The sequence below is a fragment of the Capra hircus genome, chromosome 17 (assembly GCF_001704415.2).
Source record: "Capra hircus breed San Clemente chromosome 17, ASM170441v1, whole genome shotgun sequence".
NCBI classification, from domain to species: domain Eukaryota; kingdom Metazoa; phylum Chordata; class Mammalia; order Artiodactyla; family Bovidae; genus Capra; species Capra hircus.
The window spans coordinates 14890015-14915780 of record NC_030824.1 but is presented as its reverse complement, the minus strand read 5'-3'; the positions used below and the strand labels follow the sequence as shown (position 1 = coordinate 14915780).

General features: G+C 45.6%; 1 protein-coding gene across 1 annotated transcript in view; it reads right to left on the bottom strand.

Annotated features, from left to right (window-relative positions):
* The window catches only part of SRRM4 (serine/arginine repetitive matrix 4), a 171064-nt gene extending 149489 nt beyond the window's left edge, over nucleotides 1–21575 (bottom strand). The window contains exon 1 of the mRNA XM_018061227.1: nucleotides 21018–21575. Coding sequence (XP_017916716.1) covers nucleotides 21018–21148 — 131 coding nt within the window. The 5' untranslated portion in view covers nucleotides 21149–21575. The remainder of the gene's footprint in view (nucleotides 1–21017) is intronic.

Genomic DNA, 25766 nt, shown 5'->3' with positions numbered 1-25766 from the left:
ATTCCTCAGAAAGAAGATGAGATGTGAAAGGAAGTCCCCATCTCTCCAGCTACACTGCCTCCCAGGTTCTCCCACTGAGCAAACAACCCCATGACTATGGAGAATGCTAATCTTTCATTTAGGTTAGGTTCTGGCAGACTGCCTTCATCTCTAGCTGTTTCTGGAGAAAACTCAGAACAGGCATAATTACAGCCCAAGTATAGGGCTGTCCACAGCAAGATGACTTGTAATCGCAAACTAGGCTCCAATGGTAAATACATTTTCTGTGTTCTTGATCTTGCCTATCTTTTCTAGGAGATGTCTCTCATATCTAGAAATAGTTTAACCTAATCCTGGCTAAAGCTCTGGTCTGGAATTACCCAAACAGAGATCAACACCATCATGGTCTTTAATACAGAACTGGTCACTGAAAACATGGGGTCCACTGGGGTTAAACATATTGGACGTTTCATGGCTCCTGGGTCTGAGACCCTTTCTTTCTAGTGATTAGTTGTGCAGGAGGGAAACAAGGGTGCTAAGAATAAATGGTGCTTCTCCTTAGTTATAGATGACTAACTGTAACTAATTACATCTTGTTACACATGTCCACACTAACCAGTCAAACCTAAAGGAAATCAGCCCTGAATACCCATTGGAAGGACTGTTGATAAAGCTGAAGCTCCAATACTTTGGTCACCAGATGCAAAGAGCTGACTCACTGGAAAAGACCTTGATGCTGGGAAAGATTGAAGGCAAAAAGAGAAGGGGGCAGCAGAGAATGAGATGGTTAGATAGCATTACATACTCAATGGACATGACTTTGAGCAAACACCGAAACATAGTGAACAGAGGAGCCTGGCGTGTTACAGTCCATAGGGCTGCAAAGAGTTGGACACAACTTAGTAACTAAATAACAACAATCCTTAAAGAGAACCAACAAGAGAAGTGCTTGCTCATTCCTATAGAGTGGCAGATGCAGAGGTGTGCATCTAGGTGCTTCTTTGATGTGTCGACATGTTAGGCTCTTTTCTAATTTATCATCTCCAATGCTCACAGTAATTTTATTGGAAGAAAATTATTCCCCTCATTTTAGAGATGAGAAAATTGAGGCCTGGGGAAGTGAAACATACAAGTAAAACGGTACAAGGGCTGGAGCTACTTGGCTGTGCAGTTCAAAGTATCACACATCATACACACTGTACAAAGGAGAGTCAGAGCAGAGCAGAAAGTACCTTCCTAACTCCCAGCACCATTTTTGATGTGTCAAAAGATGTGAAGAAAAAGGATACCTGCTCCACCCACCTTGTAGTATTAAAGCACTAGAGCATGGCTCAAAGGCACAAATATACATAAAGTATTCGAAAAATGTAAAACACTATATAAAAGTAAATTATTAGTTACTAAACTAGTTAACTGATTGACAAAGAGCCTGAATAGCATGGAGGTTAAACACCTGGGCTCCGGAATCAGATAAGACTGCATTTGATGACATTTTGATCTTCCTGAACCTCAGTTTCCTCTTCTGCAAAATAGAGATAAGAATATTCCCCATCTCATAGGGCACTGTGAAACTTTAATGAGTTAGTATATAGGAAATTCTTAGTATAATGTCTGACTCACACATTATTATTATTCCAAAGAACTCTATCAGTCTTGGTTTTTTTTTTTTCCTGTGAAATAGAAAAAAAATAATTCTACCCATATCACAGAGCTTTCATAATTTGAAACTCTCTTAATAATGTGCCAATTCTGCTGATAAATAACTCCAAACTTAACAGAGGCTGGGCACAGCTGAGAAAAGATGTGGTGGGAGAAGATTGGGCTTCCTGAGGCCAACCCTCCCTGCTGCCTCCCCGCTCTGCAAAGCACTCAGGTGCTCCAGGCAAGATGAAGCTGGCATCCATCACCTTGGCTCTGAATTCCAGAGCCCCCAGCAGCAGATCTGGCTCCTGCAGCCTCCTAACATCCTGCCGGCAGGACACAAAGCCAGAAAGAACTCCCTGGGTACAGGACACCCCTTCACCTCCTTCAACTCCCTGACTTGCCTAAGGAGATCAGGACATGTGTCCACTTAACACGGCATCTTGAGGATCAGCAGTGGGCAGGCTGGCCCTTGAATCCTGTCTTCCTCAAGATTGTCTTACCTTCTGAATCCCACCCAGTGGCCAACTCCTCTAGCACTTGTTGATTCAACAGATATTTACTGTAGTCCTAGCTTGTGCCAAGCACTGAACTAGATACTTTCCCATTACAAGTGCATTGAAATCTCTTTACTCTCTAAACCACCCCTCCTGGGGTATAGAATACAATGCCTGTTCTTAGTTCTAAGTCAATAAGGATTGGGTATCAGTTTTGTCCTGTGCTAGTGGCTGATAAACAAGACAAAGCCCTCTGGCCATATACATTCACACACTAATTAACCGGTTCCAGAAATGCTCTTCTATTGACATTTCTATTAATCAACCCAGTGGTTTATGTATTTAACAGTAGTTATCAGAGCTGGTTAGCCATTGTCTAGCTTCTTTAGCCTTGGGCAAGTCACTTTCCCTTTGTGAGGTTCCGCTTTCTTATCTGTATAATAAGGGGAGGGGTGTTTTATGATGAACATTAATTGAAACAATGAATGGAAAAAGCATGGCACCAAAGTGTTCAGTGTTTAGTATCAATAGTTGACCTGATCCTTCCCAAAGCTGTAGCATTCCCTTTCTGGGAAAGATAAATATATAGCATGCATACTGCCACTTTCCTTTCTTGCACCAGTGATAGGCATCGCTAAGGGATCAAAGCACTCTTTGTTATTTATCTCAGATGTAGCCCCATATGCCCATCTCAACACAGTGATTCAGCTGACTGAAGCTCTTGACTCTCTCTATGGAACTTTGCCATCCTGCCCTTACTCACTCAGTTGTATAGATCTGTAGTTTGGCCAACTCTCTAAGGAACAGCTCTTTCCTCTCAACTTTATTCTTGGGTGTTGAGTGTAACCTCCTTAGAGACTGAACTGCATGGGCATAGGCCCAGATGCCTACCAGTGGTGCTCATTATATGTATATATTGACTGATAGGCCTCTGATCAGCAAAACTGGCTCCCATTCTTCTGACTTGTTGCATGATCTTGGGCAAGTCAATTTTCATCTTTGGACAATTTTGATATTATTTTTCTCACAGGTAGTAGAACATAGTAGTTAAAATCTTGACCACTGGGCACTTACAAGCTTGTGTTTGAATCTTGGATCAACTTCCTCCCTGTGTTACCTTGGAGAAGTCACATAATCTTTCTGAACCTGGGCTTCCCCATCTGTTAACTGGAGGTGATTTAATAGCACCCATCTCAAAAGCTTAAGGGGCTTAAAGGAAATATTGCATGAAAATGGGATACTATTTTGAGATATTGATCTATGTGTTTTTCCCCTCCCCACATTTTCCCCTTTTCTTTTTTACCATTTAAGCAAATCATGGGTTCTACCCTCCTTGCCTCAGTGAAGGCATGTGTCAGGGTTGAAAAAAGGAAGAATATGAGAGTGTTTTTAGCTTTTGCTTTTTAGAAAAGTCAAAGCTTTTAAGGAAGGGGATTTATGAACTTAGGAGAAAGTCCTGAAGAAACACAAAAGAAAAAAGGTTTCTCCAGAGCAGAAAGAGATTGTCTTTGCTGGGGAGAGGAGAGTCAAGGAGAGGAGAAAAGAGGGGAGGGGAGGAGGAAGAGGGAGAGAGCTGCAAGACCAAAAAGGTGCCACTCAATGATGAGTGTCTCCGTGGTAATGTGCGTGAATTGATGGTCAAGATGGGCAACCTTGGGCAAGAAAAATAACCTCTCTGGACCTGTGTTCTCACAATACAAGGCTGTTTTTAATCACCCTACAAGTTTAGTGCAAGGAAACAGGCTTACCAAAGATCTGTCGTGCTTAACCTTGTGCTTAACATGTATCTGTTTTCCGCTGCCCTTCCTCAATACCAATGATTCAGCTTGTGGTCCTCTGAATTGCCAACTTTGGGTTTAGTTCTGGACAAGAAAACATGGTTAACTACCAATATCTCTTGTCTCCTTGTCTTGAAAGGTCATCCCTCTTCATGGATGGTTCAATAATCCTCTCGTAGGGAAAAGCACTTCTGGCATGAAAGGCACTTCCCGCTGCCTGACTCTCCTTCTGAGTAATTGCCCAGGGTGAAAAAGGACCATCACTACCCCCAGGCAACACTTCACCCAGCCCCATGAGGTCAGCCTCACTGCTGGGCAGTCCCGTCTCCCTGCGCTTGAGCTGTCTTTGGGTAAGCTTCCACTGAAGTGACCATCTAGGAACTTGAAAAGAGGAGAACAGCTAGGCCTCACTAGTGAGAGTCCCCATATCTTGCCTCTGGGGAAGAAAGTGTTGGGTAAGAGAGAAGACTGTGGCAACATGTACAGTGGTTATAATCCTGACTCTGACCCTTATAAGGTGGTAACTTTGGCAAAGTTGCTTCAAGCCTCTGAGCCTTACTTCCATCTGCAAAATGGGGACAGTGGTATGTGTCTACTGCCTAGGACGGGGGTATGAATGCAGCGAAGTGATACCTACAAGTGGCCCAGCACAGAACTTAGTTTATCAATTGTTGCTGTTGTTTAGTCACTAAGCTTTGCAACCCCATGGACTGTAGCCTGCCAGGCTCCTCTGTCCTCAGGATTTCCCAGCAAGAATATTGGAATGGGTTGCCATTCCCTTCTCCAGGAGATCTGCATATCCCGTATTGGCAGGCAGCCTCTTTACCACTGAGCCACCAGGGAAGCCCTAGTTGATCAATAGGAAATACCTAAAATTGCATGGCAATACCACTAACTTGTTAACCCTTGGCCAGCCATGTTACCTGTTCAGACTTCAACGCTCTTTATGACAAACTTAACTCCCACCCTGCTAATTGCTAGTTATTTATAGACATGTCTCTTCTACTAGAATGTAAACAACTTGAGAGTAATCTTTATCTATTACTATGCTTTACATGTAGTAGAAACTCAGTCCTGGGTGAAGGTATGAATGGATAATCAGAAGGGATTTCAAATGTGAAATCCCTTTGCACAAGTTTTAAAAAAGGATCATAGCAATTGTGATTCTTTGTTTCTGATAAAAATGAATAAGTACAATCATTTAAATCTCAATAGCAAAAGGCCTTAGAGAAAAACAAACAAATCTCAGCTGTCTAAATTCCTTGGGACCACGATGTTTCAGGTGTCTTAAAAGAGAACTAAGACTGGGAGATTCAGCCAGGATTTATGCCTGTAAGGTATTGAAAAATAAATTATTTAAGCTGCTATTTCTTATCATCTGCTAAATGAAATTAATAAAACTTACTTTACCATAAATACAGGGAGATGGTGAAGAAGGCACAAAGGAGGTGCTCATAAATATTGCTTGGTTGGTTGATTGAATGAATGGATGGGTTGGAGACGAAAATAGAGAAAGGATGAAGGAAAAAATAGCTGGAGAATACATAAAAGGGTAGATGAAATTATGAATAAACAAACTAATGGTTCCTTGATCAATGGATGAATGCAGGGTAGATGGATGGATGGATGGATGGATGGATGACTAGGTAGTAGATATAAGTGGATAGAGGAATAGATGATGAGTTAAAGGATGGATAGGTGAGTGTGTCAGTCAAATTCACAGCAAGCATGAAGCATTGTGCCTTGAACAATGACCATGATTGCATAATGGAAGCACCTAAACAGGTTAGCTTGGGGTAGTTATTACAATTATAAGCCCCAAATTCCTCACTTGAGAAAAGCTTATTCTCCTTGTTTATCTCCCTTTCTTCTCTAGGGAAACTTGCTTCCAGGAAAGCTGCTTCATTAATGTAGCATCAAACTCCTTTAGTGAGTTTGTTCACCCCGAAATAAAATTGGGCAGTACTAGTGAACATACTGGAGAAGGCAATGGCACCCCACTCCAGTCCTCTTGCCTGGAAAATCCCATGGACGGAGGAGCCTGGTAGGCTGCAGTCCATGGGGTTGCCAAGAGTCGGACACGACTGAGCAACTTCCCTTTCACTTTTCACTTTCATACATTGGAGAAGGAAATTCTTGCTTGGAGAATCCCAGGGACTGGGGAGCCTGGTGGGCTGCCATCTCTGGGGTCGCACAGAGTAGGACACGACTGAAGTGACTTAGCAGCAGCAGCAGTGAACATACATCTTGAGCTATGTTCTCTCTTGTGCCTCACTGTGGCACTGGGATGGAACAATGTAAACAGTTGTCAAGAGCTTCCTTGTTTCCATATGGTGCCCCTAATTTTTTTGACCTTTCCTTCTTATACGGGGAGATTGGCAGAGCAGGTATTTCCGACCAGAGCTAGTAAGAGTTACCAACACAGGATTCAAATGGCACTTCTGACCTCACTTGGCTATGTGAGCTTAGACAAGTTACTTACCTTCTGATCCTTAATTTTCTCATCTACAAAATGGAAATTGTCATTGATATACAACTGCCTTCAGTGGATTAAGTGATATACTGCAGATAAAGCATTTTGCATATAGTAAGTACTCAGAAACTACGGTTAGGAGTTAAAACTTTGACAGATGAAGAGTTGAAACACTGACATCCATGAGCTCAGTGAGGCAGAGGAGTGAATCCTGGGAGTGAGGGGGCCTGAGTTCTGATTCACTGTTTGACTCTGGGTAGGCAAGTACCTTTTCCTTTCTGAGTCTTACTTTCTCCATCTGTGTAATAGGAACCCATGAGCTCTGAGATTTAGGAGAATAATCACATTGTCTTTTGGTACTTTTTCTCTACCAAAATGATTCTCTGTTGAACACAAGCCTTAATGTCCTAGGGCAACCATTCCAAATAGTCAAGCCAGTTCAATTCAGTTCAGTTCAGTAGCTCAGTCATGTCTGACTCTTTGCGACCCCATGAATCGCAGCACACCAGGCCTCCCTGTCCATCACCAACTCCCAGAGTTCACTCAGACTCACGTCCATCGAGTCAGTGATGACATCCAGCCATCTCATCCTCTGTCGTCCCCTCTCCTCCTGCCCCCAATCCCCCCCAGCATCAGAGTCTTTTCCAATGAGTCAACTCTTCGCATGAGGTAGCCAAAGTATTAGAGTTTCAGCTTTAGCATCATTCCTTCCAAAGAAATCCCAGGGCTGATCGCCTTCAGAATGGACTGGTTGGATCACCTTGCAGACCAAGGGACTCTTGACTCTTGAGTCAAGCCGGGAACCACAGTTATTCAAGTTAGAGATTTTCATCACCATGATACAGATGAGGGCACTGAGACTCAGGGTAGTGACGTGACTTGCTCAAAATCACACAGCTAATAGATGGTGGGATAGAATGCAAACTGAAGCTTATTAACTGCAGAGCCAGAACTCATCCAGCTGTGTAACACTTCTCCCTCGACATGTGTCTCAGCAGCGTTTTCTTGGCAAATGGAATGGGAGTTGATGCCTTCCTTAGGGTTGGATGAGCAGGATGGGTGGAGGAGCATGCTGAGCAGGACAACTTTCCAAGGACAGGGAAGGAAACAGGGATGTGTGGACCAGAGTGGGAATAGAAAACATCAGGTGGCTTTGATGGCATCTTGCCCAAGCCACAAATTGAAAAACATCAAAACATCTAAGAGGACGTAGACCACAGTCTATGTTCCTGCATTCAAACGACCACTGGGGTTAGTCTGAGAGTTAATTTACTAAAGGGCCATAGACACTGTAGGTCCAGGGTGCAGGCCATAGACACTATAGGTCCATCCAGTGTTTTGGAATGTGGATGGGTACAGGCAGTGGATGGCAATCATATTGGTTCTTTTGCTCTTCCCTAGAACCCACGGATGCTCTGTGATGAACCCACTGTCTATGGCACTAATTGCTCGTGAGGCTTTAGGCAAGTTATTTAACTACTCTGAGTTGGATTCCTTCCATAAAATGAAGTTAGAGAATGAGGGATGAAAAGGCTCTCAAGTGTCTTTTCTAGTGGTGGCACGATCGTCTCTCATAGTGGCTACACGTCTTTTCTTGGGGGGAGGGGTCATACCTAACCTTTCCTGTGGAAGAAGGAAGGTTTCTAGACTTATGCTTCGTCCACTGAAGTTTGGAGGCTGATTTCCCTCTATTGGGCCCCTGCAATGATGAGTTAAGTTTCCTCCTAAGGCTCCTGAGCTCTGAGCCCTGCCTTGTACTTTTGGGGTCCTAGTCCAAACTCTCCCTCCCTCCTTGGCCATTAAAAGGGATGTCACTCTAAGGGAATGTCTCCACTCAGGAAAAGGCATACCCTGGGGCAGCTGAAAAGGGCCTGAGGCTGGTACACTCGGTATAGAGAAAGAAAGGGGCTTTAAGGGGGTGGCACTGGCGATGCAGCCTGGTCAATGACCACAGGTGGTCGTGCCTGTCCTCCCCTGGCCTAGGGGATCCATGCTCAGGGCACAAGTTTCTTGGGTTACACTTTCTGTCTGCAGTGGGATGGGGACACTGAACCTAGAATCAAGAGGCCTGGTATTTATTCTGGGTCTTTACATGACCTTGAGACTCAGTTTCTCTTCACTGTTGTGGGACTCAAATAAGACCAACAGTAATAGTTAAACCATCACTACCACCACAATAAAAATGTGTCATTATTTCATGATGTTACTTTAAGGCAGGGCATTTCATGTCTCTCAGCCTCAACTGTCCCACTTGTAAAATGGGAATAAATTAACTTTTCTGCCTTCTTCTCCAAGGAACTCTGAGCAGTGTGGCATCTTAGAACTAGGTATCAGGTGACCCATATGTCAGCGGTACCTCTGGCATTAACATTCTGATGCTCCACAAAGTGTCCTACACACTCTCTATGCCCCTGTTTCCCCACTTATAAAATAAAGAGGCTTCATTCAAGTTCCTCAAATGCCCCCTATGGCCTTCCCTACTTGACTGCAGACTAAATGCCACAGTGAGCTGACACTGACTTACCAGGAGCTGATCACTAGGATGTGCTATTGTTGTGATGGCTTCCTGCTAGAAACAACTGTCCACATGTAAAGAGTTGCCCTGAGCCTACCTACCTTCTATGGGAGTGGGCTGGGCCCCAGAACCACCTGCCATCTGGCCTTGAAAGGGAGGCTAGCCAAAGAAAAGCCTCCTTACTGGCTTAAAGCTCTGAAATATGATCCCGGGAACAGCCAGAGCTGTTCACCTGCTCTGTGAGACACAGGCTGAGTACAGATGGACGCCTCTTCAGGATCCCCAGACCAGGCTTTGGGCAGCATATGCCACAAGAGGACTTCATGGGGCAGGATGCCACATCTCACAGCGAGAGGCGGGGGAAAGAAAGAGTGGTGTCTGATGTCCTGATCACAGCAGGGAAGCTAACACACAAACCATGACATAATGCTCTCAAGCAGCACTTCACTGAAACCAAAGCTCACCCAGGCTGATTCAGACTATGTAAAGGCCTTGGGCAAATCCTTCCCTTTTGTGGGTCTCAGTTTCCCCCTCTGCAGAATGAAGAACTGAATTACATGAGCGGGCCCCAGAGATCTTTTGATCTCTTATCTCTCTCAGTAAGAAATATTTGAGAATGAAACCCTCATATAAGTATGTTTATTTATGAACTATACCTGTACAGTTGTTCCAATAATTATAAATACTATAAAACATATCCCTTCATCCTCCACATGTAAAATGAGGAGACTGGATGATCTCTAAAATCCCTTTAGCTCTAAAATTCTGATGATGTACATGTGTAGGTCTCTGAGTTTCCTTACCTGTACCATGCTCTTATATTTGCATACCCTCCGCTATTCACTCAACAAACATTTAAAGATCCCCCAAACATGGGCCACTGTTCTAGATGCTGAGATAGAGTAAAGAATGAGACAGACATGGCCTCTACCCTCAGTAATTCAAAGGGTTCTAAGAATGAAAGGAAACACTGCTGTTTTTGAATACTGGGAATTCTATATGGTTCACACTATTAGGTATGAAAATGATTTGCTGGGGAGAAAGAGTTACAATTCATGCAATTAATTAGCATTTGTTTGACCCCCTGCTATGTATCAAGTGAAAGAGAGAAACCAATGAACAAGCTGACACAGTCCCCATCCTCTTCAGTCTGTTAGAAGAGGTATACGTCAACCAATGATCCCATGCATGCTAAGTCGCTTCAGTCATGTCTGACTCTGTGCGACACTATGGACAGCAGCTCACCAGGCTCCTCTGTCCATGGGATTCTCCAGGCAAGAATACTGGAGTGGGTTGCCATTTCCTTCTCCAAATGATCCCATAAATCAGTAATAAATTACAAATTTGTTTAGACTCAAGAGAGGTACTACACTGATAAGAAAGTTAATGTTGGGTGTGACCTAGTCTAGAGAACTGTGGGAGGATTCCCTAAGGAGATGACCTTGGAGCTGAGATCTGAAGGTAGAGTGAGTAGGTATAAATTAGGCACCAGGGGAGACAGAGTGCTTTCTTGGCATCATGTGCAAAGGCCCTGTGGCAGGAAGGGCATGGGAAATCTGAGGAACTAAAGGGAATGGGATGCAGCTGGACCAGATGGAGTGAGAAACAGTATTTTATTTATTTATTCTTAATTGGAGGATAATTGCTTTACAATATTGTGTTGGTTTCTGCCATACATCAGCAAGAATCAGCCATGGTATACATACGTCCCTTCCCTCTTGAACCTCCCTCCCACCTCCTATCCCATCGCACCCCTCTGGATTGTCACAGAGCACTGGGCTGAGCTCCCTGTGTCATACGGCCAACTCCTACTGGCTATCTATTTTACATATGCTAATGTATACGTTTCCATGCTATACTCCCAATTCGTCCCACCCTCTCCTTTCTCTGCGGTGCCCACAGGTCTGTTCTCTATGGCTGTGTCTCCACTGCTGCCCTGCAAATAGGTTCATCAACAACATCTTTCTAGATCCCTTATATATGTGTTAATGTATGATATTTGTTTTCTCTTTCTGACTTACTTCACTCTGTATAATAGTCTCTAGGTTCATCCATCTCATTAGAATGGACTCAAATGCATTCCTTTTTATGACTGAGTGAGATCCAACCAGTCCATTCTGAAGGAGATCAACCCTGGGATTTCTTTGGAAGGGATGATGCTAAAGCTGAAACTCCAGTACTTTGGACACCTCATGCGAAGAGTTGACTCATTGGAAAAGACTCTGATGCTGGGAGGGATTGGGGGCAGGAGGAGAAGGGGACGACAGAGGATGAGATGGCTGGATGGCATCACTGACTCAATGGACGTGAGTCTGAGTGAACTCCGGGAGTTGGTGATGGACAGGGAGGCCTGGTGTGCTGTGATTCATGGGGTCGCAAACAGTCGGACACGACTGAGCGACTGAACTGAACTGAAACTGAATATACCACTATATCTATATCACGTATATCTCATAGCTCATTTATTCATTTATCTGTCAATGGACATCTCGGTTGTTTCCATGTCCTCAGTTCAGTTCAGTTTAGTCACTCAGTTGTGTCCGACTCTTTGCAGCCCTATGAATTGCAGCACGCAAGGCCCCCCTGTCCATTACCAACTACTGGAGTTTACTCAAACTCATGTCCATCAAGTCAGTGATGACATCCAGCCATCTCATCCTCTGTCGGCCCCTTCTCCTCCTGCCCCCAATCCCTCCCAGCATCAGAGTCTTTTCCAATGAGTCAAGTCTTCGCATGAGGTGGCCAAAGTATTGGAGTTTCAGCTTTAGCATCATTCCTTCCAAAGAAATCCCAGGACTGATCTCCTTTAGAATGGACTGGTTGGATCTCCTTGCAGTCCAAGGGACTCTCAAGAGTCTTCTCCAACACCACAATTCAAAAGCATCAATTCTTCGGCACTCAGCTTTCTTCACAGTCCAACTCTTGCATCCACACATGACCACTGGAAAAACCATAGCCTTGACTAGATGGACCTTTGTTGGCAAAGTAATGTCTCTGCTTTTGAATATGCTATCTAGTTTGGTCATAATTTTCCTTCCAAGGAGTAAGCATCTTTTAATTTCATGGCTGCAGTCACCATCTGCAGTGATTTTGGAGCCCAGAAAAATAAAGTCTGACACTGTTTCCACTGTGTCCCCATCTATTTCCCATGAAGTGATGGGACCAGATGCCACGATCTTCGTTTTCTGAATGTTGAGCTTTAAGCCAAATTTTTCACTCTCCTCTTTCACTTTTCTCAAGAGGCTTTTTAGTTCCTCTTCACTTTTTGCCATAAGGGTGGTGTCATCTGCATATCTGAGGTGATTGATATTTCTTCCAGCAATCTTGACTCCAACTTGTGCTTCTTCCAGCCCAGCATTTCTCATGATGTACTCTGTATATAAGTTAAATAAGCAGGGTGACAGCCTTCCATGTCCTAGCTATTGTTAATAACGCAGAAGAAGCATTTTAGAAATGATCTTGGGGGAGGTGGGCAGGAGTGGTACTATGGCTTGTAGTTACCAAGGGCCTAAAGTTCTACCAACCAAGGGACAATAATGGAGGGCTTTAGATGAGGGTATGGAGTTTGACTTACTTTCCATAGAGGTTCCTCTAGTTTGATATGAAGATGGGTAAGGAAGGTAAGGATAGAGGAAGACAGAGTTACTGACAGTGGTGTGAGATGGGAGAACCACAATGGCAATTATCTAAAGCTGACTGGACATAAAACAAGATGATTAAAACAAAACAAAAACACCCTTGACCTTATCTGAACTACAGCGACAGGATGTGCTGCAGGCAGAGAAGAACATAGCTGCCATTAGGCAGAGCTGAGTTAAGTCCTGGTTTCATACTTATAGATTACGTGACCTTGGACAAGACACACTTCACCTCTCTGGTCTCAGTTTTCCTCTTCTGCAAAGTGTGTGTGTGTGTGTGTGTGTGTGTGTGTGTGTGTGTATGTGAGTGTGTGTGTGTGTGCTCAGTCATGTCCAGCTCTTTGCAACCCCATGGACTATAGCTCACCAGGCTGCTCTGTCCATGGAATTTTCCGGGCAAGAATACTGGAGCGAGTTACAGTTTCCTACTCTAGGGGATCTTCCTGAACCAGGTATCGAATCGAAGTCTCTTGTGCCTCCTGCATTGGCAGGCAGACTCTTTACCACTTAGTCACCTAGGGCACTTAAGTATAAATGTATCAGTTAAGAGCTCTGGGCTTTTATCCCAATTATGACTCTTACCATCCACATACCCATGAGCAAGTCCTGTCTACTCTCTGAGTCTCAGTTTCCTCATCTGTACAAATGGGTTTTAAAAATACCTCTCTCTTTAAGTTACTGTGAGGATAGAATCAGATGACAGATGAAACGTGCTTAGCACAGGGCTAGGCACATAATAACATCAGGAGCTTGGCACACACATTCCCACCATAAGAGAATGCACACACATATCATGAATACACACATGTCAGGCCCAGATGGCACCTCTCTTCCCATAGGAGTGGTAACTGTCTTGTAAAATTCCAGCTCACTTGCCTAAGCTTAACTTTTAATGAAGCTAGAGTACAGTGATCCGTTGGTGTTTCTGCTCAGCGAACCTGTCAACAGGATGTAAGCCCAGGGAATCCGGCAACTAGGGGATTCTCCTGATGAGAGACATTTGCGTCCAGAGGATCTTAATATTTGTTTTAAACAGACAAATGTAGACGTGAATTACTTAATGACTGTTTTAGGGTTCAGCATTGTTCCTGTATTTGGTTTGGCTTTGTCTCTATGACATCTTAATTCTGTGTTTTATTTCACGGAGCTCTACATACAGGCTGGTGGCATATGGGAGCTCCCTCAGCAAAATCTCCAATGGAGATGGAGGAAGGGAAAGAGACCGAGTGAGGGAAAGAGAGAGAGAGAGAGTGCATAGGCTGTAGCTTCAAGGGTGTGCAGTGAAGGGAGACTGGGGGACTGCAAGGTGAGAGAAATAGTCTAGATTTGCATGCATGGATATGAGAGATACACCAAACCCTCACCACCATGGGAACAAGATTTGCCACTGCTATTTGGAAGTCTAAACAGTGTCTTTTTCAATTTCCTAATCTGATTGATCACAATCAGAGAGATTGTAAATTTCATGCTTGTCTATAATGCATGGAGGGCCCAGCTAAGCTGACTCTGCTGTTCAAAGTCATCCCTGGCTGCATTAGAGTTGGAAGAGAGGAGCCAAGAAAAACAGATCAGACCCGGGTCCCTGACTGCTCCTGGGACTCCCCCTCCATCCTCCTAGCCTAGGTGTTGAGGACCTGTTAAGTCCTTAAATGTCTTACAAGGCTTGATCTGTTTCCTGCCTATGTCTAGCGAGTCATCTCCTGTCAGTCTCCTCCACACTCACTCTGCTCTGCCCACATCAACTTTCTTGTTATTCCTCAAATATATCAAACTGCTCCACCTCAGGGCCTTTGTACGTTCTGTTCCCACAAACACTTTCCCCCAGTAATCCTCATGGCTGACTCTTTCCCTTCTCCAGGTCCCTGGCCCACTCCCACCCAATAATGCCATCCTCTCCCTCACCCTTTACCCCTTTGCTCTGCTTTCTTCTTCTTTTAAGCACTTACTATCGCTTAACTTATATTCTTTCTTTCTTTCTTTCTTTATTATTTTTCTCCCCCATGAGAGCAGGGGGCTTCATGCTGTTCACTGCTGTACTGAGAAGGAGCTCAAGAAATCTGCTGAATGAATGAATGAAAGTATGGCTTTGGTTTTCAGTCACATGCAGCTTCTTCCACTTTGTGCATTCATTCCCCATTGGTTTATTTTCTCTTTGACATGTACGGGCTCACTCTGATCTCCCCACCATCGGTGGCTGCTTGAGGAATGCAGACTGGATTTCGTTTTAGCCAGAAGTGGACCATGAAGGACAAGAAACGTAATGGCCCAAGCCTGAGACTGTATCCTTGAGCCGCTGACAGGGGAGTTGGGAGATTTTAAGGGCAGTTCCTTCCTACAGGCCCCCTTCATTAGCACTGACTAAGATCCCCACAAATAACGTCCCCCTCCCCACACCTGAGAGTTTAGCCCCATAAAAAGGTTCTGGGAAAAGAAAAGCTCTTTCTTGATACTCTACAAGGGATAAAGGCCTTATTCATTCTGATCATTCCTTGCATTTGTAGGTAATACTGATGAAATAAAAGAATCATTCCCATTTCACAGCTGAGATAACTAACAATTACAGTGTGATGATAAGCAAGGATTCCAAGCTTCACTGAGGATCTCTTTCTCTGACTCTCCACATCCCCCTTTCTTTATTCCTATCTACATTATAGTGCTAAGACTGCTTCACGCACACACACTCATGCTTATGTCTCCCATTGCTGCTAAATTCCAAGGCCCTCAAATGAAAAGACTGCATTTCATTCATTTTTTCCTCCCCGATGGGCCTGGCACGTAGTAATAATAAGAACGATCATTTATTATTAATAGCAAGAGCTAACATTGATGGAGCCCTCACTGCGTGCCAAACAGCAGCTTTCCATAAATTAGTTCATTCAGTCCTCCCAACAGCTCTTGGAGGTGGCTGCTATTATTAGCCCCATTGTATGGATGAGGAAACTGAGATTGAGAAGGTCAGGGTGCTTGCCAAAAGCCACTGGAGCCAGTGAGTATCTGCAAACAGTAAAAGGAAACAATTCTTTTAATTAGTTTGCCTTGGGGGCCTGTTGGATTTTTTAAACGCTCTGTACAAATCTCCACTGGCTCTTTTAGGCAACTGTAGTGAGAAAGATCTCACCACAACCCCGTGAGATGGGTATTTTATCTACGGGGAAACTGAGGCATGGAGAGGCAGACAAGCAGATTCCAAAGCCAGGAAGCAGCCTTGCAGGATGTCAGACTGGGTCCATCTGACTTCAGAGCCCAGGCTCTTCATTGTCTTACCTCTTCCACCCCAGGAATAGTCTCTCACACCTCAGAGAAAATCTCAGTAATAAGTAAGTATTGAACTCCAGTTTTGTTAAGCCCCTGCGAACTCTTCCACCTCACAGGAAGGTAAATTGAGCCACTCTGAAAGAAAGGATAATTTTAAAAATGTGTAGTGCCCCTGCAGGATGACCAAGGTGCCCGTGGAGCAGAAGGTACCTAACCCAGACTTTCATTCTCATTTATAGGATGGAAGAGATGTCCCCACCTCTATGGTGGCCGGGAGTTAACAGGGACTCATACAGGTTTGGAAAGCACTTCCAGGTGGGATTAAGTTCAACCTCCTGTCCATGGACCAGCCTACAGGGCCACTCACCCAATCACACAGATCTCTATATTTAGAGAGCTTCATTCTGACACTGTGCTGTGCTGTGCTTAGTAGCTCAGTCATGCCTGACTCTTTGCAACCCCATGGACTGTAGACCGCCAGGCTCCTCTGTCCATGGGGATTCTCCAGGCAAGAATACTGGAGGGGGTTGCTAGAGTCAAATCTATTTGTAGTGTGTGTGTGTGTGTGTGTGTGTGTGTGTGTGTCTGTCTGTCTGTCTGTCTGTCCGTCTGTCTCCTAGTCTCCCAGGTTGCACTGATCATTGTCCTCAACCTGTCAGGATGGGGTTGTGGTTGGGAGAGGGCTACTCTGATGCTGGATTTGGGCCATGTGTACTCATTCAATTAATGCATATAAGTTTCATTGAACATTTACTGCAGCCTGGGTCTCTAAGACAGCACGGTTGCCAAGTGAATATGGCAGTGTCAGAAATGATCCCCTCACGGATCCTGTACACCATTCACCAAATTTCACCTTTCAGAAGGAGAAAGGCTTGACCCAAACAGTAACACTCCCTTTGCAGAGAAAACGTTCATTCATCGCTGGACAAGCATTTTCCCTGACCTTTGTCTATTGGCTCTTAACCACAGGAAATCGCCTCCCATCAGCCCCTTACTCTGCTCCCAAAGACAGAGTCAGCACAAATGTGCTAACTGATCTCTTGGCATGAAGGGGAGTCTTGAATTAAATGATTCAAAGGCATTTTCCCTGCCTAACAATTTGGCTATCTTTCCCTTTATGCAGTAAAATCTCTGATAGTTTGGAATTTATGATCCTTTTAGACAGGAATTGGGCTGAAGTCTGCTTCTGGACTATTCTGTATGGAAAGGATTTTTGAAGGAAATAGCTTGCCAAAAAAATAGGAAAGGGAATGCTTACTTTATTTAAGGGGGGGTCACCTCTCTAGCCCTTTACAAACCCTCCTGTATCTACGAACAATTGATATACTAATTACAGACTACAGTTACATATTTATTGTCTTCGACTACTCTTCATTGATACGATTATTATTACAGTTTGAGTTGGCCTGCAACACTAGATTTCCCACTCTGAGCCTAAACTTCTTGGATACAAACTTTTCTGGGCTAAGGAATTTAAAGAGAAATAATTAGTGCCAGGAAAATTACTATACTTCTTTGATAGGGTCAAAAGAGGCAGTCTCATACATCCCAAGTACCTTGTTGATTCATGCTGGCTCTCGTCCACCTGGTAGGTGGTGAGGCTCGCCTGGGATAGCCCCCGTTACAGCTTCCATCCTGGAATAACCACTCACGGATGACTCTTTTTACCTTTGATATGAACAACAAACTATATAGTCACTCTAGATTTGATGGATTAGGGGATTAAAGCTATGGTTTTCAAGGAGTTAGAACCTTGGCTAGACTGCCAGTGCTTGGTCATCCCTATACAACCTGAAAGGATAATCCATAAGGATATTGTACCAATTAAATCTGAATTCAGACCGTTCTTTACCAGCCCTCCAACTGCCCTCAACTGAAAGTGCTGGATCAGAAAGCAGCTAAACTTCCCCTGAGTGCTAAGTCGCTTCAGTCGTATCTGACTCTTTGCGACACTGTGGACTGTAGCCCACCAGGCTTCTCTGTCCATGGGATTCTCCAGGCAAGAGCACTGCAGGCGGTTGACCCAGGGATCGCACCCGCAGCTCTTACACCTCCTGCCTTGGCAGGCTGATTCTTTACCTCTAGCGCCACCTGGGAAGCCCAACCTTCCCCCAGGGAAGGAAATACGGGAATTGAGGGAGGAAGATATTGGACTGCTCTCATCCTACCCACTCCATCTCAATGCAGTTGCCTGTTAGGAGTTGGAAGCTCACAATTTTTATGGTCAGCATCATGAGGGGGAGAAATGGATAGGCAGGAAAAACACGATCAATGCGTATTAAACAATCCCTATGGCCCTCACACTGTGGGGAGTGCTTCACCCTACTTAATTGTCCTAACTCACTGCCTGAGATGGCTACTGTTGTTACTTCTATTTTCAAGCTGACAAAATAGGCTCAACTATGTAGAGCCACTTGCCTAAGGCACTTGGCTAAACGGCAGAACCAGGGAATCCAGGTTCCTGTGAAACTCAGTTCTGAGCTCTTAACCACTGTGATATACTGCCTCCCACTCTGCTATGCTGTTCTGACATTTGAGTCAGACATCTGCTTGCAACTTGATACATTATAAAGACGTTGCCTCATCAAGTATACCTCACAGAATGGGAGAGGGATAGGGACCAGGGGGTGCTTTGCTTGGAGAAAGGTTGTATGATGTATGCATATTAGTATGAAATCAACTAATTGAATGTAAGCTTCTATCCTGGTACTTCAGAAATAGATTTAAAATATCCGGGGGAAGTTCATTCAGGGGGTATTCCTCATCCATAAACAACTATTAAGTGTAACAAACAGGACTGGCTGGAGGTTCATCTTCCCCCCTCCCCAGCTCTTTTGGCAGATCTGCTGACTGTGAGCTGGGCCTCATTCATGAAAGGAGACAACATTTCTGGTGAGACAAAGTCCCCAGACTGCCTGGGGAGGAAGCTGCTGGGCCCAGATGATGCTATGCCCGTGCCTCTGTTTCTTTCCTTCCTAAGAACTCTGCTTTAGAAACACGGTACTTTTGTCATTAAGTAAGCACAGAACATTACAAAGGAGATAGAAACTGACCATCACTGGATGTGGATGATGTGGGTGAAAATGGGGATGTTTCAGGTTTTGTAGCCAGTCTGTTAAGAGACAACTCCAACCCAGCCCTTCTTGAAGACTTGAATACAAATGTTCCCTGCTCACTCTCTACCCCAAACCAGGAGTAACAGCTACAAAACTGGAATCTATTCTACAGAAAGGCCACGCCTGTCACGGAAGTAATAAGACGATCCTTTCAGCATGATATAATTCAGGGGCTAAATGCCCAGACTTTCCCCTCAGGAATGGGTTTTCCGGGGGTAGGAGACTAGGGACATTAAAAGACACCAGGAGTGAAATGATACCTGGGTGGGGAGGGTTGGCTATTGTAAGAGTTTCATATGAATTAAATTAGGATTTGCACAAAGCCTCAGAAAGCATGACGGTTGAGAAACCTTTAAGCAGTTAATATGATTGAGGGTAGGACTAGGAAAAAAAGGCATGATAGTAACAGACTGACAGACAAGAGGTGAAGGTACCAAGCAAGGTGGACATAAGGTATGCTTATCTGAATTAAAATACCACCAGGAATCTGCTGTCCTCTTCCTGCACCCCTGAAATATGGAAGACTCTGGACCAACTGCCACACTTCTAGTTTCCAATGAAATTTCCTTTAGTCCCTTTTACAAGGGCATATTCTGTGGCCAACGCAGCACTGATTTGCTAACAGTAGGTGCACTCCGAAGGTGGAATGGATGGCAGAAACCCAGGAAGATAAAACCACTAACGTCAAAGCTCTCTACAAAGGACCTCCTTCCAAGCAGAGTAACATCATCTTTTGGTGGTACTTGGTGTTATTGTTCCTCTTCTCCAGCCTGTGTCAGAGGATATCCCCTTATCCCAGACACAAATACTGGCTTCTGCTGCTGCCACTTACAGCCTGCTACATCCTTCTGGCCTGTCATGTTTCTAGTCCACCCTTCCCGAACATGGGACACCCATTTTTCTAAAGACCTGTATGAGCCAGGTCCCTATCAGACTATGAAAAGTTCTCCAGTCTGAGTTTGATTCTTAAGATATGACTCCCCATCGGTCCTCCACCGTACACCCACTGGAAAGTTCAGATGCAACTGTGCCAGACCAGACATTCTGTCTGAAGCCCTTTCCCAGACATGTTTTCAATCTACTCCCAGATGAAGCCTGCCAGGATTAATAAATCCTCCAAGTGGTCTTCCCTGGACCATTTCTTTCTTTTTCTCCCACCCAACGACTCATCTAACACCAGCAAAAGATGAGTTTTCATACAGCCTTGATTTTTCCTGACAGAGGGCACAGCCTTCTTCCTTTCATTCCCAAACTCCTCTAAACTGAATGATTTATGAAAAGAATTGGGTTTTCTCTGTCTCGGAATGCTTCCGTTGCATGCAACCTCCTCTCTGTTTCACCCCACATCTTCTTCACCCTCTTTCTGCTCTTCTTTCATTTCTTGCCTCATCCTCCCTCCATCACACTACTCTACTGCCACATAAGGACTGGCTCATTTGCCTGAGTTCAAAGCAATCAGATTCTTTTTGGAAAAACAGATTAAACTCTTCTGAGTTCATCTTCATGATCTTGGGAGCTCCTCCCTGACTCCTGAGCCCAGAGTCCTGGTTTTGGATGCTGGAGACTAGATAATTCAGCAGCAGCAATAGCCAGAAAGGCAAAGAGGAGGGTGCTGTTTAGGGTGTATCTGAGGGAATAGCATATGGGCTTTTGTCAAAACATTCAGAGCTCCCTAGTTTCTGAGCTGAGTATAGAAATGTGCCGCTGTATCTGAACAAGGCTTGAGCTAGTTCAATCTTCATCTTTTCTTGTACAGCACCCCCGACTGCCTCAATTCCAACATTTGTTCACCCTCTGTCCTCAGAGCTCTGTGATACTAAGAAAAGTTTCTCAGTCAAGTCATCTCCCACTACCACCACCCACCCAAAGACAGCAAAACCTCTCAAACAGCAGCTGCCAGGTCAGCGGGATGAGCATTGCTCCCCCTAAAGACTCTCAGTCCCTTCTCAACAGCTTCCACCTCACACAAGCAATTAGTTCCCATGTTCCAGCGGGAGATACAGAGTAGTGATGGGAAAAGACAGGCGCCCTGGCCCAGCTGCCTGCATCCACCCCTCAGGGCTTGAGGCACAGGCCAGAAAAGGGGGACTGCCAGGGTCTCCCCTCTTAAGCAGGAGGTCATTACCTTGGCAGCGGCTTGCGGGCCGTGATACTGGCGACAATGATGCTCTCTGGACGCGGGGTGGCCACGGCTTTAAAGGTTCCTCGCCAGAACTTCTCAAAAAGCTGTTTCTCTCCTTGCTGAACGCTCGCCATAGCCAACCCAAAGGGCCCGGGGCTCCCGGGCGCTGTCCAAAGTGCTGAAACGTGGATTCCAAAAGGGGGCACACCGGGCTCGGTCCCTGTCCGTCTGAAACCGAGAAGGGTGGGGTGCGAAAGACAGGGGTTCAGGGCGGGGGATGGGGGGCCTCAGCCTGGGCCAGCTGGGGAGAAAGAAGGCTTGTCCACCCGTTCTCTTCCGTTTTCTGGGTCAGCTCTGGGCTGCGCTCTGACTGGCGGAGCCTCCGCACCCCAAGAAAGGAAGGGAGGACCGGCTTTCTCGGCAGCGCCGGAGAGAAGAGGCGCCGGGGTCGTCTGTGTGTGCGTGCGCGTGTGAGCTCCGGCGCGCCCGGGTTTTGTCTCTCTCACAATGTGACGTTGGAAGAGGAGGCTGGTCGCGCGAGCTGCACTTTCCTCCCCCCTCTCCGCCTCTCCTCCTCCCCACCCACTCCCTCCTCCTCCTTCTCAGCCTCCTGCCGCCATCTGCATAACAAAAGCCCGCAGGTCTAGGGAGGAGAAAGGGCGGGGCGTGCGCCTGTCACCAGGGCCCCGCGGCTACGGAGTTGCAGCGCTGACCCCTGAGAAAAGCAATCCCGGCACCCGAACTGAACCAGGCGTGAGATCTTGCTTTCCAGCTCCCTCACCTCCCTCTCCGTTGCGGACTTCCCCCCAACCCTTTCTTGCGTGCCCTCTGGGCCGGGCCACCTCCCTATCCAACCCCTTCGCAAGTCCTGTAGAAGATCCTCTATTGAGGGAGGTAGAAAAAACTTAATCAACCCACCTTAGTCAACCTGCCCCCACCGCACCCCGCCTCACTTCTGAGAGGGGCTGTCTACAGCAGCAAAGGGGCAGGGGTGGAGTCTTCTGAATTCTTCTTTGAGCCTGGGTGCCAAGCGAGATCCTCACCACCCAGAAAGTGCCATTTGATGGACAATCCGTCACCGATTCGGCCTCTCGCCATCTGCCGAGCCGGCCCCGCCCGCAGAGGGGTGCAGCCTTACATCTGTGCATGCGGCTCTAAGGGATGTCTCTTTGTGCCTCACAGCCAGCCAGCCCACGTCCCGCCGCCAAACTCATCCAAAGGAAAGAGTGCCCCCACCCCGCCCCATCCCATCCAGTCCTGGGGAACTCTGCTGCAGCCACTTTTTCTTAATACTGCATGTCTCAGGAGAGGAGTCCCATTTGGAGAAGAAAGGTCTTGGGGGAGGGATCTGAGGGGAAAATCAGAGGATTATAGGGGGATAGTTACTTTTCTGTCTCTCTCTCCATCTTCTACCCCCTCCCAGTCCAACCCTAGTCCCAGAAAGTGGAAGTTTAGAATCACAATGAGACCTAGAGGCAGAGGATCTGGGCAGAGTTTCTGTCCTTCACCGACAGGGTTTTCAATAAGAAAGACATGCGGGACCCCCCTTAGCCCATCTCTCCCTTGGAGTCCTTTTATCTCAGCAGAGTTGTTACTCCCACTCCCCAGACCTCACATTCCTGGAAGGAGGCTTTGGCAAGTCTTAAAGGCCTCCCAGCTCCTGCCAGTGCGTCTTGGACATGGGAATAAACTTCTTGCTGATGGTGATAGCCATAGGGACCCAAGGGACCAGGGCACCATTGTGAACTTCTGAAATTCTTTAAAAGAGAATAGGAGGAGAATATGAGAGAAAGGGTAGGCAGAAGGCAGTGCGAACTCTAAAGTGACCGAGTATCCTTGCAGAAATGCGTCTGCATTTGGATTTGGATTTGGATATTTGCCTGCCTGCTTGTGACAGTGCCTGAGAGCACTGCTCACTCTGCAGTGACCCCTTCTGGTCAACAACTAGAGATGCATTTGCTGCCTTCTTAAACTGGGTTGCCCTGCCAGCAGGTGGAGGTAGGGGCTGGGGAGCTTGGAGATGAAGGAAAGGGAAGGCTAGGCTCAGATATGTTCCCTTCCCTCCCTCCTGCCTCAGATTTCCCACTCACTGATCACTCTCAGGTACTATTTCCCACTCTGAAGTTGATGTCATTTGAAATGCCATTGAGAACTGGCTCCTTAAGTAGTCTGAGATATTTGAGACCATCCTTAGTCATGACATTGGGGCTCTGAATTGAATCACTAGCAGGGGAGAGGTAGATGAGATCCTAGCCCCCACAAGAAAAATCAACATTTCCCAGCCTGTTCCTGTTCTAATTCTTTAGAATATTGATAAAGTTCCAATTTTGTACAATATTGTCTCTTTTGAACGTGAATAGCAGCCAGGTAATGTGGGAGGGGAAGCTGTTATTATTGCATTTTAAAGGTGATGAAGCTGAGATGTAGGATGGTCAAGTGACTTACCCCAGGTGATTTGATATGAGCAAAGGGAGTCTGTACAAAATACAGTGGCATCGCTGACTCAATGAACATGCTGCTGCTGCTGCTAAGTCACTTCAGTCGTGTCCGACTCTGTGTGACCCCACAGATGGCAGCCCACCAGGCTCCCGTGTCCCTGGGATTCTCCAGGCAAGAACACTGGAGTGGGTTGCCATTTCCTTCTCCAATGCATGAAAGTGAAAAGTGAAAGTGACTGACGCTCAGTGACCCCATGGACTGCAGCCTTCCAGGCTCCTCCATCCATGGGATTTTCCAGGCAGGAGTACTGGAGTGGGGTGCCATCGCCTTCCCCATTGAGCAAACTCTGGAAGATAGTGAAGGACAGGGAAGCCTGGCATGCTGCAATTTGTGGGGTCGCAAAGGGTTGGACACAACTTAGCGACTGAAAAACAGAATACAGACTCTGGTTTTGCTTGGGGGCGAGGAGAATCTTGGGATACCAGGTACCCCATGGTGACACAGTGTGAAAATTGTCAGATACCAAAGGAGTCACATACTTAGAAGCACATGGTGTTGAGTTTTCTAAGTTGGGAGTGCTGGATGATAAATTCTCGAGCCTCACAGCCAGATTCCTGGGTTCAAATCCCACCACTAATTGGTTAGAGTTGGGACTCCAATTAAAATCAATTTGCTAGCCATTTCTAGAGAGTGCTTCTTTACCTGAATGGTATTGCTCTCTCATTAGAAAAATGGGAGATCAGGGAGAAATGATTCTAGGATTTGCAAACTCAGGCACTCTAGAGCAAGAACTACAGAGATTCTTATACATCCTTCTCTCTGATGATCCAAAAAGGCAGCATCACTAGGTCAGAGAAATAGCTATGCTCCTAAAGCAGTTCAAACTCTGCCTAACTGACACTACTGTGTTATTGGGGTAAACCTCTTACTTTCTCTGTCCATAAATTTTCTGAGTATAATACGGCTAATCATTACCCACCATCATCAAGAGACATCAGGGTACCTGACAGTCTATACCCATTTCCAAAAGTCCAGTGAACAGTGAATGATTCAAATAATTACTTAGATAATGGGAAATATGATAATGAGCCCAATTCATCTGTCTTTGTGCCCTTAAAAAGGATCATACTAAACTATTCAAATTACAAGATACTGTATTTCTTCATATAGACTTTTGGGGAGAAAAAAATGATTTTACTACTCTGGGCTTACTAATCCTCACTTCTTGGAAGCTCTATCTTATGTCTAATTTGAATACAGCATTTGCTGTTTTTTATCCATTTCTCTTCTAGACTATGGAAATACACTGCTCCGAATGCTCCTGGACTAACAGAATAAACCAGGAATCCTCCTCTCCTGACTGCATAGTTCCCCAAGAGACAATAGACTGTCTTAGATAATAATGGAGAAGGCAACGGCACCCCACTCCAGTACTCTTGCCGGGAAAATCCCATGGACGGAGGAGCCTGGTGGGCTGCGGTCCATGGGGTCACTAAGAGTCAGACACGACTGAGCGACTTCACTTTCCCTTTTCACTTTCATGCATTGGAGAAGGAAATGGCAGCCCACTCCAGTGTTCTTGCCTGGAGAATCCCAGGGACGGGGGAGCCTGGTGGGCTGCCATCTCTGGGGTCGCACGGAGTCAGACATGACTGAAGCGACTTAGCAGCAGCAGCAGCAGATAATAATAACTGCATGTATTGCATAGGTGTTACTCTGTTATATGTTCTAGTCACCGTTTGTGCTAAGCCTTTCATAAACGTTATCTCATTTAGGGTAGAGACTTAGATAGACGTTTCTCCAAAGAAGACAACCAGATGGCCAACAGGTACATAAAAGAGATGCTCAACTTCACTATTAGATAAATGCAAATCAAAACTACAATGAGGCATCACTTCACACCAGTCAGAATTACTGCTGTTGTTTGGTCGCTAATTCTTATCTGACTCTTTTGCAACCCCCACAGAGTAGCCCACTGGGTTCCTTCTGTTCATGGGATTTCCCAGGCAAGAATACTGGGGTGGATTACCATTGCCTTCTCCAGAGGATCTTCCTGACCCAGGGACTGAACCTATGTCTCCTGCATTGGCAGGTGGGTTCTTTACCACTGAGCCAACAGGGACATGATCATCATCAAAAAGTCTACAAGCAATAAATGCTGGAGAGGGTGTGGAGAAGAGGGAATCCTCCCGCATTCTTGGTAGGAATCTAAACTGGTACTGCCACTATGGACAGCATCATGGGGGGCCCTCAAAAAATTAAAAGCAGAGCTGTTACATGATCTAGCAATATTACTCCTGGGCATAGATCAGG